This window comes from Chenopodium album, chromosome 22 (genome assembly GCF_948465745.1).
Source record: "Chenopodium album chromosome 22, dcCheAlbu1.1, whole genome shotgun sequence".
Taxonomy (NCBI): Eukaryota; Viridiplantae; Streptophyta; class Magnoliopsida; order Caryophyllales; family Amaranthaceae; genus Chenopodium; species Chenopodium album.
In genome coordinates this window covers 28,813,959-28,830,574 of record NC_137855.1, presented here as the reverse complement: position 1 = coordinate 28,830,574, position 16,616 = coordinate 28,813,959, and the positions used below count along the sequence as shown (strand labels likewise).

Genomic DNA, 16,616 nt, shown 5'->3' with positions numbered 1-16,616 from the left:
CCCATGCCTGAAGGCATACTACTCACCTCATAACAGCGCCCTAAATTCAAATTCCTAAACCTAGTCAATTTATCCATTCAAGAAGGCATACTACTCAACTCCTCACAGCCACATAAATCCAAGTACCTAAGTTTTACTAATTTGCAAAAGTCTTTTGGCAACTCCCTCAATATATCGCAGTCACTTAAAGTAATGTCTGCAGATTATTCAATCTAGTAATAAAATCAAGGAGTGCCTCTAAATAAGTTTCAGACAGGTCAAGATACCTTAAATGCAGTAGCTTACCTATTGAATCAGGCAGCCTTCTCATCCATATTAACCGCAAGTACAACACCCATAGCCAAATCCAACTTTCAATTGGTGTATTATTTACAGATCTTGAATGAGAACGTAAAAAAAATGAACGAATCTTACTATTTAAAAAGCAACTTTGTGGACATATATTATCAGCAAAATACACATGACGAACTTTATCTCCCATCTTGGTTGTATTACAACCCAATTCTATTTCCTCTTTCCCCACTTCTAGAGCAACATCGTGCATCAAGTCATGAATTTTCACTCTCAAAATATCACCATATCCATTCTTCTTTACATCTTGAAAGAAACATCTCCGTACCAAAATCAGGAAATGTTCTTCTGCAACATCTTCCGCGCTTTGACCTCCGTCTAATGGCACAATGTAGTCTTTTGCCATCCAAAGATTAATCAATGTCACCCTATATAGATAAGCATCTTTGGGAAACAATGCACAATAGCTAAAGCAATTCTTCAGAGAGGGTGTAAGATTGTGATAACTAAGTTTAAGAATAGAGATAATTTTATTATCACCTTTTCCAATTTCAGCCAATCCACTATCCATAAATGTCTGCCACTTACTGAGAGGCTGACCGAATAAAAGACTTCCGACCACCTTTATAGCAAGTGGAATGTTATAACATTTTTCAACAATCTTCTTGCCAATATCAACTAACTCAAGATGATTCACAATCTTTTGTTCCCCTTTGTCAAATGCTATATACTCAAACAACAGCCAAGAATTTCTTGGAGACAAACCTTGCAATTTGTGCACATATTTTTCCCCGACAATCTTTGTAGTCATCTCCGAACGTGTGGTAACCACAATCCGACTACCCTTCTGACCCAACGTTAAGAACTTGTGCAGGGAGCGCCATTTCTCACAATCTTCATTCCATACATCATCAAGAACAAGCAAGTACTTCCTTCCTTTTAATTGCTCTTGAAATTTCTTTTGCACCCATTCCATTGTGGATGTAGTATCAGGTTTGAAATTAGTAACTAATTCTAGAATCTCACAAAGGATTAATCTGACATCGAATTTCTCTCCATCTTGATCAGAGACACAAACCCACAACCTCATCTTGGGATCCGGAAACTCTGCTTCAATCGCTTTATCATTACAAACGAGTTAAGCAAGAGCAGTCTTACTCAATCCACCCACTCCTACAATACTCACGAAACGGATACTCTCATCAACATCATTCGTACCTAACAACATTTCAATGACTGCCTTTTTATCATGCTCCCTCCCAATGATAGCCTGTGCGTCCACGTAGGAACAAGTGTCCTCCCTCCTCCTAACAATAGGATTATAGTCTACACTAAGACCAAACTTCTGATGGTTGCTAACAATTTCATCCAACTTCTTTCTAATGTTCTTAACCTGACGAGACATTCTACGAGCATTACTCACCCCCTTCTTAGTAGAAAAAAAGCGGCGTACCTTATTAAGGAATTTACCATCATTATTGACATCGAGCAGCTTCATTTCAGCAAGGGTGAAAAACTCATCGAATAGATCATCAACATCATAAACAACATCCTTGAGTTGATCAAAGTAACCGCGTGTTTCGTGTGAAAGCTCACGCTTGGAATCAGCATCAAGGAGAACATTGTTGATGGTGGTGAAAGTTTCGTTAAGGTCTGCGAGTTGAGATTTGTAGCCCCACATGTCACAAATCTCTTTGATGATAGCAGACCCAGTTACATCAATGAGCTTTGCAACAATGGTGATTCCAAGGTCTGCCATTGAGTTATTCACTGAAAAATCACTGGATTACAAAAAGAATGAGAAATGGGATAGAACGATAGATCTGTGTATTGTAAGTTCAAGGGCTTAAGGACTTCAATAAAAGTATCTTTCAAATAAAAACAAAGACCCCAATTAAAGTACAGAACTTGAAAAAAGTGAAAGCATCCAATAGCTAATGTAGGAAAATGAGCACATCCATCAATTCCAGTGAAGTATGTAATAATAAACCAATAAACATGTACGGCTCAGTCAATTTAATCATTTTGATGGTTTGATTATTCTTTTCGATGATAAAGGTTTAACTTTACTTTTAACACCATACCAGATACAACTGTACAAGTATTTTTCTAAAGTATATATATTGTAGTTGGAGTTGGGAGTACTCCAATATTTTAAAAGATGGTTTCCTCAACAAAAAAATAAATAAATTAAAGTAATAATTAAGAGATGGGTACATTAAATCTTGGAGGTTTAGTCAAATGGATCAGTCCTCATTTCTTTTTCGGTTCAATCCATTTGTCACATACTCACCGTACTGTTGTTTAGCAACATCTTCAAGAATCCTACCATTCAGTCTCCTATGCTGTAGATACACCTTGATAATCTTGGTAATCTGTTTAGTGTTTACAGCTCATAACATTTTGAGGTAGCTGAAAGATCAATTATTCTCATCAGTTGCTAGTTTGCTACCAATAGTCTTTGCAAGAACATGCTCCGTTTCTAAAATGATGGAAGCGAGTTGCATCTCTAACAACAATAAGCCGGTCCACAATCTTGCTAATTAGCTTTATAAACAAATGACAGTCTTCACATACTCGAAGGTTCTTAATCACAATAATTTCTGCACCAGGCAGAGTGTTGAGTAGCCCAAATGCAATTGCCAGCCTTTCACTATGTAATTTACTATTGCTCTGCCTGAACTCACCAAGATCCCATATCAACTTTTCCAATCTTTCCAACATTTTGCAGATTTCATTTGTCTTGGGATGGGATGTATCCCCTGCCAAGAACATATGAATTCTCCCTTCATGTTCAACATAACTATACCTAGGATCTTTTCTAAGTTTCAGCCCTCTCATCATCACTTGGGTTTTCTTTACACCCTCAATATTTCTAGCATCCAAGTATATGTTTGATAATAAGACATAGTACCCAGTATTTGCTGGTTCAATCTCAACAACTTTTTGGAAAGCCAATTTAGCCAATTCAACATTTTTATGGATCTTACAAGCACCCAAAAGAGCTCCCCAAACAGCTGCATCGGGTTGCATTGGCATAGAAATGATGAGCTCGTGAGCTTTACTAAGACAACCAGCTCGTCCTAATAGATCAACCATACAAGCATAATGCTCTTTTTTGGGCACTAAATTGTAATCTTTTCCCAATGAGTAGAAATATGTCAAACCTTTATCAATTAGGCCTGCATGACTACACGCAGATAAAACGCTCACAAAAACTGCTCCATCAGGTAGAACTCCACTACTAATCATCTCATCAAACAGATCAACTGCAACCTCTCCTTGCCCATGCAAGCCATAACCACCTATCATAGCCGTCCAAATAACTAAGCTTTTCTTGGGTGTATCATCGAAAATTGCAAGAGCCTTCACTAAATTTCCACATCTAGAATGCATATTAATCAATACACTTCTCAAGAACACATTCGAATTATACCGTAAGGTTTCAATTTGCTTCTCTACATCACAACCAATACTACGAGCACCAAGGTGCGCACAAGAGGATAAAACCCCAACTAACGTTACAGCATTAGGACGGATCCTCAAGGACTCCATCTCGTGGTAAAGATCTAAAACACGAGTAGGAAATCCATTTTGTGCATATCCATTAATCATGGCATTCCAAGTAATCAAACTCTTCTCCGGTATCTTGTCAAACAATCTCCTAGCAGAATCAACCGACCCACATCGTAGATACATGGTCAACAAACAATTTGCTACTCGAGTCACTTTGCTTCTAGTATGATTTTCCTTCTTTTTATGCTTTGATGAATTGATTTTTTATGCTGTTGTTATGAATGCAGATGGCAGACCCTTTAACGGCATTGATGCATGCAGTCCAAGTGATGAATTTCCTAAAGACACTCATCGAAAAGACTCTAAAAGAAAGAGAGGATTCGGTTTTAGATTCTGCTCTTGATTCTTACAGCAGGGATCCTTCAGGTGACAATGGTTGTCACACTCCCTTGCAAACCATTCATGAGGAGAATACTGAAAGTGAGCCAGAAGTTGTAGAAAACCGTACTTCTGAAGCCATGAACCGTGCTGCAGCCGATCAACCAGCCACCTCGACTGAGAACATTAATGTCATTCCTGGAGAAAATCAGTCCTCAGTTAGCAATAACAAAGAAGAGGAATCGACACCTCAAGACACCAAAACCAAGCCATCTAACAAGCAGAAGAATAGTAAAATTGGACAGACTTCTACAACTAAAAAGGGACCTAGAAAAAGTAATGAAAAAATGGTTGTTCAGATTGCCTCTAAGTCAGCAGAGAAAACTAAGGGATCCATCCTTGTTACTAGTGTGAAACCGAGAAATGAGAGAATTGAAGCTTGGCGGTAAATCTTGTTGTGCTTCCTTTGCTTTATTATAGATCCATGTCTTTAGTTGGCGGGATGGTTGTATTGTCTACATCTTTTGTGGCTGGTGATCCAAAGTTGAAATTGTAGTTTCGCTTTGGAATAATGTATTTAGTATCTATTATGGCTTTTCTTGGATGATTTTATATGTTGTATGAGTGGTGATTTGCTGTTAACCTGTTTCTGAAGTGATTTGGGATGTTTCCTTATTAACCCCAGAAGAGCTAACAGTTGTATGTTTTAAAAGCATATTTAGGCTTTGGATTTTTGTATGAATCAAGTCCTTAATTTGCTAATAACATTGTATAGTTGACAATATGGCATGTTATCATGTTTTGACTTAAGTTTGAAACACATTTTTGGAGCTCTGGCGGCATAGAATTAGTATGAATACCTTGAGAAGATCATTTATCCTAATTCTTGAATTTTTTACAAGAGAATGACAACACTTTATGATCCATGTAAATTCAATATCATTAGATGGAAAATAAGGGAGGTTCTACTAGGGATGGCGACGGGACGGGTTGGATGCGGATGATAGTACCTCCATACCCATACCCGCCTAAAAATCTTATGTCCATCCCCGCCCCACCACCCGTGACGGGTACAGTATCCACATCCATACTTGCCCCACCGGGTATAAGATAGGATCCATCCCCGCCCCATCACCCACTTGGATATTCATACTCACCTCATACCCGCCCCAAAATCGTCCTAAACCCATTGCCATGATGCTCTATTGTATCACATTAATGACAATTATATCAAATTAGGTTAAGAAAATTTGGACTTTCATTATTCAAGTTTATTGGGTCTTAGAGGATATTAAGTTTCATAAATTCTAAACTCTTCTAAAAGAAATATGGTGCGGGTATAAGATGGGTATGGGCGGGGCGGATATGGGGCGGGTCTCTTTTCTGTAGTTACATTTCTATTTTTGTCGTTTTCCTTCGGCACTTGCGTTTATATTTTTACACATATCTACCTACATGCAATGCAACTATTCTCATTTATTAAAATATCTACATAATCTCAAAACAACTATTCTCATTTACCAAAATATTTATTTACTCCCAAAGCAAATACTATGTATTTCCGTTTATTTACTCCCAACAAGTTTTTCTTGATACCCTCGTTAAATCTTAACTATTTAGTAAAGAGATTGAGGGAATGATTATTTACCAAATATATCTCCAAATAAGCTTTTTTTAGGGTTTTAAAATGAGCAGCTAGTAAAGTGATTCATTGTACGAAGTAGATGTTGACATGTTGTGCGACTTATTATTTACGAAGTATGGAGTAGGGTGAAACTTCGGTTTGTGGTGTGTTTTATAGCCCAACCGAACCAAACCATATTAATTCAAACTGCATCGCATCATATTATTATACGATCCAAACCAAAACGCACTGTTTTTAATTCGGCTTTTAAAAAATAAAATAAAAATTTAAAAGCCTAGTGTTTTGAGCTTTGATTTGTAACTTTTTTGGGCTTGACTCAATATTATAAGACTTGTTTTTGGCCTTATGTATAGGGGTAAAAATCAGAAATGGGCTGTAATTTAGATATGGGTCTATATTTCAGTTTGGTTTTCGAATTTTCAAATTCAAAAACCGAAATCAAAGCAATTTTTTCATTTCTCAAATCGCATTGAATCATATTAACAAAAATCGAACCGCATTACTTACTCGGTTTGGTTTGCGATCCAAATTTAAACCGTATTAGTTTCACCATAGTACGGAATATAAATCCATCTTTATTAAAAAGCAATTGTTAATTTAACGGTGTTGCTAAAACTAAGTTTGGTCTAATCAAAAGAAAAACATCTTGGATGTTCAATCCCCACTAGTAATAATTTGATGATGGAATTTCCTTACCTTCGCCCTATCTTCGAAATTGTCTATCCGATAACCCAGGTCGAGCCTGTGAAGAATTCCGACCCCGTAGGACATAATCTATCCAAAAAAAAAATGGCAAAAGCTAACAAACTCCCTGGGGGTGTTGGATAAGCTAGCTAAAAATAGAAAGATTAAATTAAAATGAACATTAATTACACCAATTGACGCGTGATTTTGTAATGAATTCCCAAATTAAATACCATTTTAAGCAATATTTTAAATGCTTATCCAACGCCTCGGGACGTTCGTTAGCAAAATACAATATAATCAAAATTTAACGGAGTCGCGATTGGCGAAGTGAGTACAAAATGTGAAGAGGTACTGTAAGTAGGGGTGAACATGTCTGGTTTGGTGCGGTTTTAGTCCAAACCAAAGCAAACCACAAAATACGGTTTGGTCAATTTTCCAAACCAAACCATATTAGTATTGAAACCAAACCAAACCAAACCGTAATAATACGATTTGGTGCAGTTTGGTTTGCGGTTTATGATGAGACGACATTTTTTCCTAAACATTGTCAAATAATACTTAATAAATTTATAATAAAATTTAAATGATTAGCCCAAAGGGATTAAATTACATTACAAAGGAAATTAGATTATATTACAAAGTTATAATACCTATTGAATTAGAAGTATTGAGAATGAGTATAGAGTATACTGACGTATAGTTTTCTTTTGATTTTTCATGTTTTTTTTTTATTATTTTTTAATAGCATATAATAATTATTTTTATTTATTTTAAAAATCTAACGTATATGTATGTAAAGGGGAGTTTTTCCCCGAGTTTATAGAGAGCCATGTACGATTTAATTTTCTTAACGCGCCACGTATGATTATAAATTTTAGTTTTAGCCAATAAAATAAGAGATTATTAATTTCTTTTGAAATTAAATAATACAAATGCTATGTAATCAAAATTGGTGAATGAGATTTTAAAGTTTTAATAAATATATTTAAAATATTATCTTTTGATATTATGAATTTTATTTAAATGTATAACAAATTTTAGCACATACATACAAAAAAAATAAAAAATTGATTGTATCCTGCGTACCCATCCATAAATGAGAGAAGCGCATGATTTGCTGTATTATCTACCAAAATATCGATGTGCGGTAAAGGGAAGTCGTCCTTTGGACTTGCCTTATTTAGATCTCGATAGTCGACACACATTCAAACTCTACCATCTTTTTTCGGAACTGGGACGACATTGGCTGTAATACCCCGTATTTTTATACGTATTTTATTTAAAGTATGTATTTAATGAAATATTTAATTAGTTATAATCATTTTAATTAAAGCATTTTATTAATATTTTTATAAAAGGAAAGTTTATTTAATTATTTTTATTTTAAAAGATGGGGTTTTAATTTAAGAAAGTTTATTTTTAACAAGTTTTATTTGGGAAGGGATTAGGAAAATTAAAAGAGGAAAGTTTAGGGTAAAAGGGTTTATAGAGAAGGGGTATAAATATCCCACTTATGAGGCAAATCAACTTTGCCCAGAGTGGAGAAAACCTAAGGTAAGCTTCTCCCCTTTTCTCCTTACTTTTCTTTCTTTTTTTTCTTCCTCTTCCCCTTCCCCTTTCTCACGGCCGGCCACCACCTCAGCCACACACGTGGCCGGACCACCACCGCACACCACCACAGCCGCCGGCGCACGGCCAGCAGCTGCAGCGGCAGGCGGCAGCAGCCAAGTCTTGCCGCGGTGGCTGCTGCTGCCGTGGTTGGCTCTCGAAAAAAAAAAAATTTAATCTTTCTTGTTTTTATTTAATCTATGCTTAGATCTAATTATAAATTATGAGTTTTGGGATTAAAACTTGATGTTTGAATGTTGTAATTATGTTAATTAATTTTCAGATTTAATTTTAATTAAAAAAGCCCCAATTTTTGAAACCCTAGGTTCTTGATTTATGAAATTATGAAAGTATATGATGTATTAATGTTTAGACCTTTAATTTAAGTGCTTTAAGACTAATTTTCAGCAAGTTTTAATTATAAAAATAGTGCAGGAATTTTTAAGTAGAAACCTAAATTTTATGTTTTTAAAAAGAATTTAAATTACCCATTAAAGGGGACTTAATTATGGTGTTCTAAATATAATTTCAGCTTATTCTAATTAATTTATGAAGGGTTTTAAAATAGTATATATTGCTGGAAATTTGTTTAGAGTGGACTTTGATACACTATTATAATTTTAATGTGTAGGAGACTTTGAAGTAAGCGATTTTTACTAGTCGTGGCGAATTTAAGATCATATTCAAGGTACGTTCGCGTACTTAGCATACTTTGATGATGTTGAATCATGCTAGGCTTAAATTCAATCAAATACAAGTAGTATCATGCTAAGGTTCATGTATAGAATTGAGAATTATTGGTGTTGATGATTGAATTGTGGAGCATGAATTATTTGTGATGATCTATGGATTAGAAAATTATATTTTGGCATGATTATATGGACTACATATTTATTTATGACATGATAAAGAGCATGTTTAATCAAACTAATTGTTTAATTATGTTTGGATCATTGAAAAGGAATTTTATTATGGTTCATATAATTTTTATTGATGCTTTAAGCATGAAGAATGAGCTATATAAGTGTCTATGTACACAAGGAATAAATTGTATGTTGGTGCATTTGTGCACTTAAGGTGTTTTTAACACCAAAGGATAGGATTGTTGGCGCTTTATGCGTTTACAGTGTCTATGACACTGAGGTAGAATTAAAAAGGGTTCAACATTAAATATTATGTGGTCACTAAATATTCAAGAATTAAATTGGTATGTTTGAATGGTTGAATTATTATCGATGATTGAATTGTTATGCTTTGAGAGTCATCACCAAGTCTAATAATATGTAAATAACGTAAAGTGAAAGAGATTACGCACCAAAACTCTTGGAACGTATATACCTTGCGTATGAACATATGGGGGGAGTTATGTGACTTTATATTTGATCATAACTTCTAATGGAGTACAGAACGCTGTACATTCCTTTTATTTTTATTATTATTGTTATGCGCTGGAATTCCGCCACCAAAGGATGTGGCACAGGTGATGCTGGCACGGTTAGCTCCCGTGTTAGTGGTCCTCAATTCATTGAGGAAGGTTTGGTTAAGTTAGAAACCCGTTCGATGCGTAATCAACGCTAAATAAATTATTTAGTGTCCAATTAAAGAGTCTTGTTGATTGTTGTGTGTGCTTGTAAACAGGTGCAGTGAGGTAAGTGTGTGAAATGCTAGGAGTTGCATGATAGTGTGTTTTACATACGCTTATGTACTCAGCTTTGCTGATTGTGTGTTTTGTTTGTGTCTGGCTATGTCTTTATCTTGGCCCTACGATGATCCATTCTAATGGAGAGTAGTGGGGGCAAGTAGAGATACTCTTTTCAGGTATTGAGGCATGTTCATGATGGGGCATGAGTAAAGAGAGAACTATGCTAGTTTTCATTAGGATGTGATATGTTTATATTTTGAATATTTTGTTTTATTATTTGTTGGACTAACATTATTATTTGATTGGACGGTTTTGAATAAGGGCCTTGAAGGTTCCAAGTTGTAGTGGTTATTATTTAACTTGGTTTTGTTGATTTCCAACTTTACTTTCGTTTAGTTCGGTTTTTAAATTGTGTTATATCTTAGTTTGACTTTCAAAACTTCCGCTGTGTGTCTTTGATAATTGCCTTAGCCGTTTTTACGGTGGCTGTAATGTCTTAGATATTCCTAAATCGTGTTTTAAAGAGGGTAAAGTGTATTTTAAAGGAAAGGAATTTCTAGGGTGTTACAAAGTGGTATCTGGGAGCTTTGGTTGAGATTTTAAATTACCACTAACACGAAAACGTTTTTTTTTATGATTTAAACTTGGCCAAGTGCTTATTTAATTTTTATTATGTCTATTTCATTCCGATTTTATTTTATTTTAAATAATTTTTTTTTAAGAAGGTCCGAAATTTTTTATTTATTTGGGCCGAAATTTTTTTTTTTTATTGGTCCGAAAATTTTCTTTTTAGACACTCGAATTTTTTTCAAGTGTCCAAATTTTTTAAAAGGGCCGAAAATTTTGCCCCTTTAATTTCAAAAAAAAAAAAAATTTATTTTTTTAGCAGGATAAAATATTTTTAGTTTGTTAATTTTTGCAGGGAGCAAGGATTGAGGTAAGAATTATGTGTTAAAAGCTTTTATTAACATGTTGGTGAGCTTGGGTAGGAAAGGAAAGGGCATATAGGCTAGAATTTAATTTCTTCCCTGCGTGCATTAATTTTATTTTAGGGTGTTCAAGCATGTTGTATGATTAAATGTTTGTTGATTGAAGCATGAAATATACGTATTGTTTTGTGGGAATTATTCAAATTATATGATTGAACACCAAACTTAAATTTTGCACGAATTATATTATCTATTTTGTTTCTTTGGGGAAGGGAATTCTTTCTAAGCCTTTTTCCTCTACAGGATGCCTAACTTTCCTAGTAAGTATACACAAATGGGGTCATTAATAAAGAAAAATGATGAGCACCCCTATGACTTCGTAGAGAAAATTAGATATTATTGTTCTTATAGGAGTAATGTCTTGCGGGATAGAATATTTGAGACCCCTGATCGTATCTCAGCAATGATTGTACACTGTCTGCCAGAGGAGCCTCCTTATATTGCTATCAAGGAAAAATTTGCTGACTTTTACCTTCCAGGAGATGTTCCAAACTACTACAAGTACAAAAATTATTATGGCCAGTGGTACCCTGATTATGTTTATTTAACTAACTACATTGTAAGGGTGGAAAGAGCTCACTATCAGCGTTTAAATCTTCCCTACCCTAACTACTACTATGACAACCCAGTAGAGAACAACCCACCTTTAAATCAACAACCAGAAAGTTCCTCTTCTGCATCATCAGGGGGTAACCAAGCGGAGAATGGAGAGCAACAAGAGGGGGACAGTTCAGTGATGGAGATATCCGATCCTAACCCACCTCCAACTCCAATTATAATCGACATATCATCAGACGAGGAAGAGGAGGGAGAATTCGTCCAAGTAGAACCTGAACCTGAGTCACCTGAACCAATGGAGGATTCTAATGACAATGATTTCGATCCTTCGAGTTATAAGCAATCTACTGACAAAAGGGACAACGTTCGAAAGGACTGATTATTATAATCTCTTTTATTAGGACTTTCAGTTTATTTTTGGTATCTTTATTATTTGCAACTAGGTAATAAGTGGTATTCCCACAAACATTTAGTGATCTTATGAACACTTGCTAGTGATTATACTCATTTATATTCCAGTATTTATTCATTATTCCTATCAATAAAATTCCACTTTTCTTTCCTTACTACTTCCTAATAATTTAATTATTTCAATGACAGCAATCACTCCATCTCCCAATAATTTTAACTTATGTTGCCATTCCAATTCTACAAACCATATTCCAGCAAATTAAATTCTAGTCTCAAATATCGAGGGTTAACGGGGACTATTTTATTTATTTTTGTGATGCTTTATTAAATGCTTGGTTGGTTAGCAATCAATAATTAATTGATAAAGCTATGAACTATGAATTTGGTAAATCCAATTCAAAATTTATTAGCTTCAAAGGAATTGTGCAAGTTTAATAATTCTAGACTTAGCGAGTGGATGCCTTGGGAGCTAACCTAAACCACATTTAATTTAGAACCTGATTCTTTTAATTCTGGAGAAGAAAGATGGCAGGAGGAAGCAGTACCAACACTGGTGGAAATGAACTTAGTGAGGTAGTAAGACAATTAGCAGCAGTTGCCCAGCAGCTGGCTAGAAACACGTCCAGCAATAGGGATACTCAGGGGGAACTTTTTAAGAAAGTGGCACAGAGTAAGCCACTCACTTATCAAGGGGAGCCTGACCCTACCATTTTAGAAAACTGGTTGAGAGAGTTTGAAAAACTGTTTGAAGCGGTGGGATGCCCTGAGGATTCGAAAGTGGGCTGTGCTACCTACTACCTAAGGGGTGAAGCTGACCTCTGGTGGCAGCAAAATGAAGCTACTGTTAGGTACCTACCTGGATTTAATTGGACCAAGTTCCAAGAGAAAATGAGGGATAAGTTTTACCCTACCTTTTTGCAAAAGCAGAAAGCTGAGGAGTTCTCAAACCTCAGAATGGAAAAGATGTCAGTTACGGAGTACTATACCAAGTTTATAGAGTTGTCCCGTTTTGCTGAGGAGACTGTTGCTACTGAAAAAGCCAAGGCTAGGAAGTTTGAGAGTGGTTTAACTACGGATCTGCAATTAAAACTCTGCGGGCAAGTATTTGAAACTCTGGATGAGGTGTATGGGAGAGCCGCACACCTGTATGCGTTGGAGGAAAAGAAGAAGAAGGAGCTGATTGATATGGAAGGGAGAGAGAAGAGAAAGGAGGTGGTGCAAGTTTTTGGAAACCAGCATGGAAACCAGAATGGTTTTAAGAAGCAGAAGTACCACCACAACAACAACTTCTCCAATAATAATAATTTCCAGAATAATAACCGTCAAGGTGGACGTTGCAACAATGGAGGGGTTAGAAACAATAACCGGGGGAATAACAGAGATGGAAAGTATCATCTTTGCAGAAGGTGCAGTAACAATCACCCTGGGAGGGACTGCGAAGGCAATCTAGTTACTTGTCGTGCTTGTAACAAACTGGGGCATAGGGAGTACGAGTGTTACTCTAAGAATGCTAACGGGAATAGGCAGAACAACTTTAACTCAAAAGGAAACCAGAGGAATTTCCAAGGGAACAACAACAACAACAACTTTAATGGGAACAAGGGAGCACACCAGAATGGGGTGAGGAACGGTAATCCTAATAATAACAATAACCAAAATAAGGGTGGAGCTGCTGGAAAACTGAATGTGCTGAGTAGACATGAGGCTGAGGCTACGAATGATGTTATTACTGGTACTTTTTCTATTAACTCTATTCCTGTTAAAGTATTGTTTGATTCTGGTGCAACTTTTTCTTTTGTTTCTAAAGGTACTGTGACAAAACTTAGGGACTGCTTAACAGCAGTAAAAGCAGTAGATTTACCTATAATTATTCCGACAGGTGGGGTAGTGAATTGTACTAAAGCATTTAGAAATGTGCCTTTAGAAATAGAAGGAAAGATATTTCCTTCTGACCTTATTGAGTTTGGGTTGAGTGACTTCGATGTTATTCTAAGAATGGACTGGATGAGTAAGTATAATGCTGAAATTTGTTGTAGGTCACGAAAAGTCAAAATGGTCACAAGCAGTAATGAATCAGTGACATACTGAATGAAGGGTGGTATTAAGTGCCCAAGATTAATCTCTGTCCTAAAGTTAGCAAAATACATGAAGAAAGGACATCCAGTATATTTTTGTAGTGTCAGGGATATGGACCATGAGCAAGTGACAAACCCAGAGGATATAACAGTAGTGAATGAGTACTTGGATGTATTTCCAGAGGAAATTTCGGGGATGCCACCTAAGAGAGCAATCAACTTTACCATAGATTTAGTTCCCGGAACAGCCTTATATCCAAGGCACCATATCGAATGGCACCTGCAGAAATGAGTGAGTTGAAGGAGCAGTTACAGGACTTACTGGATAGGGGATACATTAGACCAAGTGCTTCTCCTTGGGGAGCTCCAGTTCTATTTGTGAAGAAAAAGGATGAAAGCATGCGATTGTGTATCGATTACAGGGAATTAAATAAGGTGACGATAAAGAATAAGTATCCTTTACCACAAATAGATGATTTATTTGATCAATTAAAGGGAGCCACGGTGTTCTCTAAGATCGACTTGAGGTCCCGGTATCACCAATTGAGGATTGCCGATGAGGACATTCCTAAAACGGCATTTAGGACAAGATATGGACACTATGAGTTCACAGTTATGCCTTTTGGGTTGACTAATGCTCCAGCAATCTTTATGGATTTGATGAATAGGGTGTTTCATCAATTTATGGATAAGTTTGTAGTGGTCTTCATAGACGACATTTTGGTATACTCCAAGAACAAGGAAGAACATGCAGAACATCTAAGGGCAGTTCTGCAAACACTGAGAGAAAACCACCTTTATGCAAAGTTCTCTAAGTGTGAATTTTGGTTGGAAAAGGTAGCATTCCTAGGACACTTTGTGTCTAAGGATGAAGTAGAAGTAGACCCAGCCAAAATAGAAGCTGTGAAAAGTTGGCCTACACCCAAAACTGTATCTGATGTGAGGAGTTTTTTAGGTTTAGCAGGGTATTATAGGCGTTTTGTTAAAGATTTCTCCAAAATTGCTAAGCCTATGACTACTCTAATGAAGAAGGATAAGAAATTTGAGTGGGATGAGAGGTGTGAAGAGGCATTTCAACTCTTAAAGCACAAACTAGTTACAGCACCAGTGCTTACACTTCCAGATGATAGTGGATTGTATGATGTGTATAGTGATGCTTCAAAGAATGGTTTGGGATGCGTGCTTATGCAAAATGGGAAGGTAATAGCATACGCATCAAGGCAGCTTAAAACACACGAGGTAAACTATCCAACCCATGACCTAGAATTAGCTGCCATCATTTTTGCCCTAAAAATTTGACGTCATTATTTGTATGGAGTGAAATGTAGAATTTACACAGACCATAAGAGCCTAAAGTATATTTTCACTCAGAAGGAATTGAACTCTCGTCAAAGGAGGTGGCTGGAGTATACAACGGATTACGACTTGGACATACAATACCACGAAGGGAAGGCGAATGTAGTTGCGGATGCTTTAAGTCGTAAAACTAGTCATGGAGTAAACTCGTTAGTAGTAGCTAATGAGTTATGTAGAGAAATGGCAAAATTGAACTCAGAAGTCGTGGAATGGGGAGTACCAGTAGGTATTCTTGCAAATCTGAGTGTCCAACCAACAATATTCGATGAGATTCGAGAAAACCAAGAGGGAGATGTGAAGTTGGACAGGATCCGTGAGAAGATTAAACAAGGGAAAGCTACAGACTTCAAAGTTCATGAGGATGGGAGTTTAAGGTATAAGGGTCGATGGTGTGTGCCACAAAAATGTGAAGAAGTGAAGAGAAAGTTGATGGAAGAGGGCCACAATACACCTTACTCAATACACTCGGGACGAGACAAGTTATATAAGGATTTAAAGAAAATGTTTTGGTGGCCTAGGATGAAAAACGAGGTGGCTGAATTTGTGGCAAGATGCTTAACTTGTCAGAAGGTGAAAATAGAACACAAAAGGCCTTAAGGGACTGTACAGTCATTGGAAATCCCAAGCTGGAAGTGGGACTGCATTTCAATGGACTTTGTGACCTGTCTTCCTAAATCCAAGAGCGGCAATGACACCATTTGGGTAGTGGTGGATAGACTAACAAAATTAGCAGTGTTTATACCAATGAAAGAAACTTGGAAAATGGAACAACTTGCGAAAGCTTACATCAAGCACGTTGTGAGATTACATGGGGTTCCAAAAGATATCGTATCTGATAGGGATTCCAGGTTTCTCTCAAAATTTTGGAAAAGTGTGCAAGAAAACTTTGGTACAACACTTAAAATGAGTACAGCCTTCCACCCTGCCACAGATGGGCAAACCGAAAGAACCATTCAAACCTTGGAAGATATGTTGAGAGCCTGCATTATAGATTTCCAGGGAGGATGGGAAGATAGCTTGGTTTAAATTGAATTCTCTTATAACAATAGTTATCATGCGAGCATTGGTATGGCTCCATTTGAGGCCTTGTATGGGAGAAAGTTTCGTAGCCCAATTTGTTGGAACGACATTAGTGAAACTATAGTTCTTGGGCCTCAACTAATTGAAGATACAATCAAACAAGTAAGGGAAATTCAAGCTAAAATCCAGGCAGCTCAAGATCGCCAAAAGAGTTATGCAGACTTAAAGCGAAGAGAAGAAGAATTTGAAATAGGCGATAAGGTGTTGCTAAAGGTGTCACCAATGAAGGGAGTTATGAGATTTGGGAAGAAAGGAAAGCTCAGTCTAAAATACATCGGTCCATATGAAATACTGCAAAGAATAGGCAAAGTAGCTTATAGGTTAGCTTTACCTATGGAACTTAGCAAAGTACATGATGTATTCCATGTATCACAATTGAG

General features: G+C 36.4%; 4 protein-coding genes across 4 annotated transcripts; 1 reads left to right on the top strand and 3 right to left on the bottom strand.

The window, feature by feature from the left end:
- Positions 1-184: 184 nt before the first annotated feature.
- Positions 185-1,381, bottom strand: LOC145604138 (putative disease resistance protein RGA1). The gene has a single exon (XM_081660089.1). The coding sequence runs from the start codon at positions 1,379-1,381 to the stop codon at positions 185-187; it is 1,197 nt and encodes a 398-aa protein (XP_081516215.1).
- A 48-nt stretch (positions 1,382-1,429) lies between these two features.
- Positions 1,430-2,050, bottom strand: LOC145604137 (putative disease resistance protein RXW24L). The gene has a single exon (XM_081660088.1). The coding sequence runs from the start codon at positions 2,048-2,050 to the stop codon at positions 1,430-1,432; it is 621 nt and encodes a 206-aa protein (XP_081516214.1).
- A 689-nt stretch (positions 2,051-2,739) lies between these two features.
- On the bottom strand, positions 2,740-4,116 carry LOC145604136 (putative pentatricopeptide repeat-containing protein At3g11460, mitochondrial). The gene is made up of 2 exons (XM_081660087.1): positions 4,104-4,116; positions 2,740-4,007 (listed from the first exon to the last, which is right to left on the bottom strand). Exons 1-2 carry the CDS (start codon positions 4,114-4,116, stop codon positions 2,740-2,742), a joined length of 1,281 nt encoding a protein of 426 aa, XP_081516213.1.
- Positions 4,117-4,118: 2 nt separating this feature from the next.
- On the top strand, positions 4,119-4,634 carry LOC145604134 (uncharacterized). The gene has a single exon (XM_081660086.1). The coding sequence runs from the start codon at positions 4,119-4,121 to the stop codon at positions 4,632-4,634; it is 516 nt and encodes a 171-aa protein (XP_081516212.1).
- Positions 4,635-16,616: the final 11,982 nt, after the last annotated feature.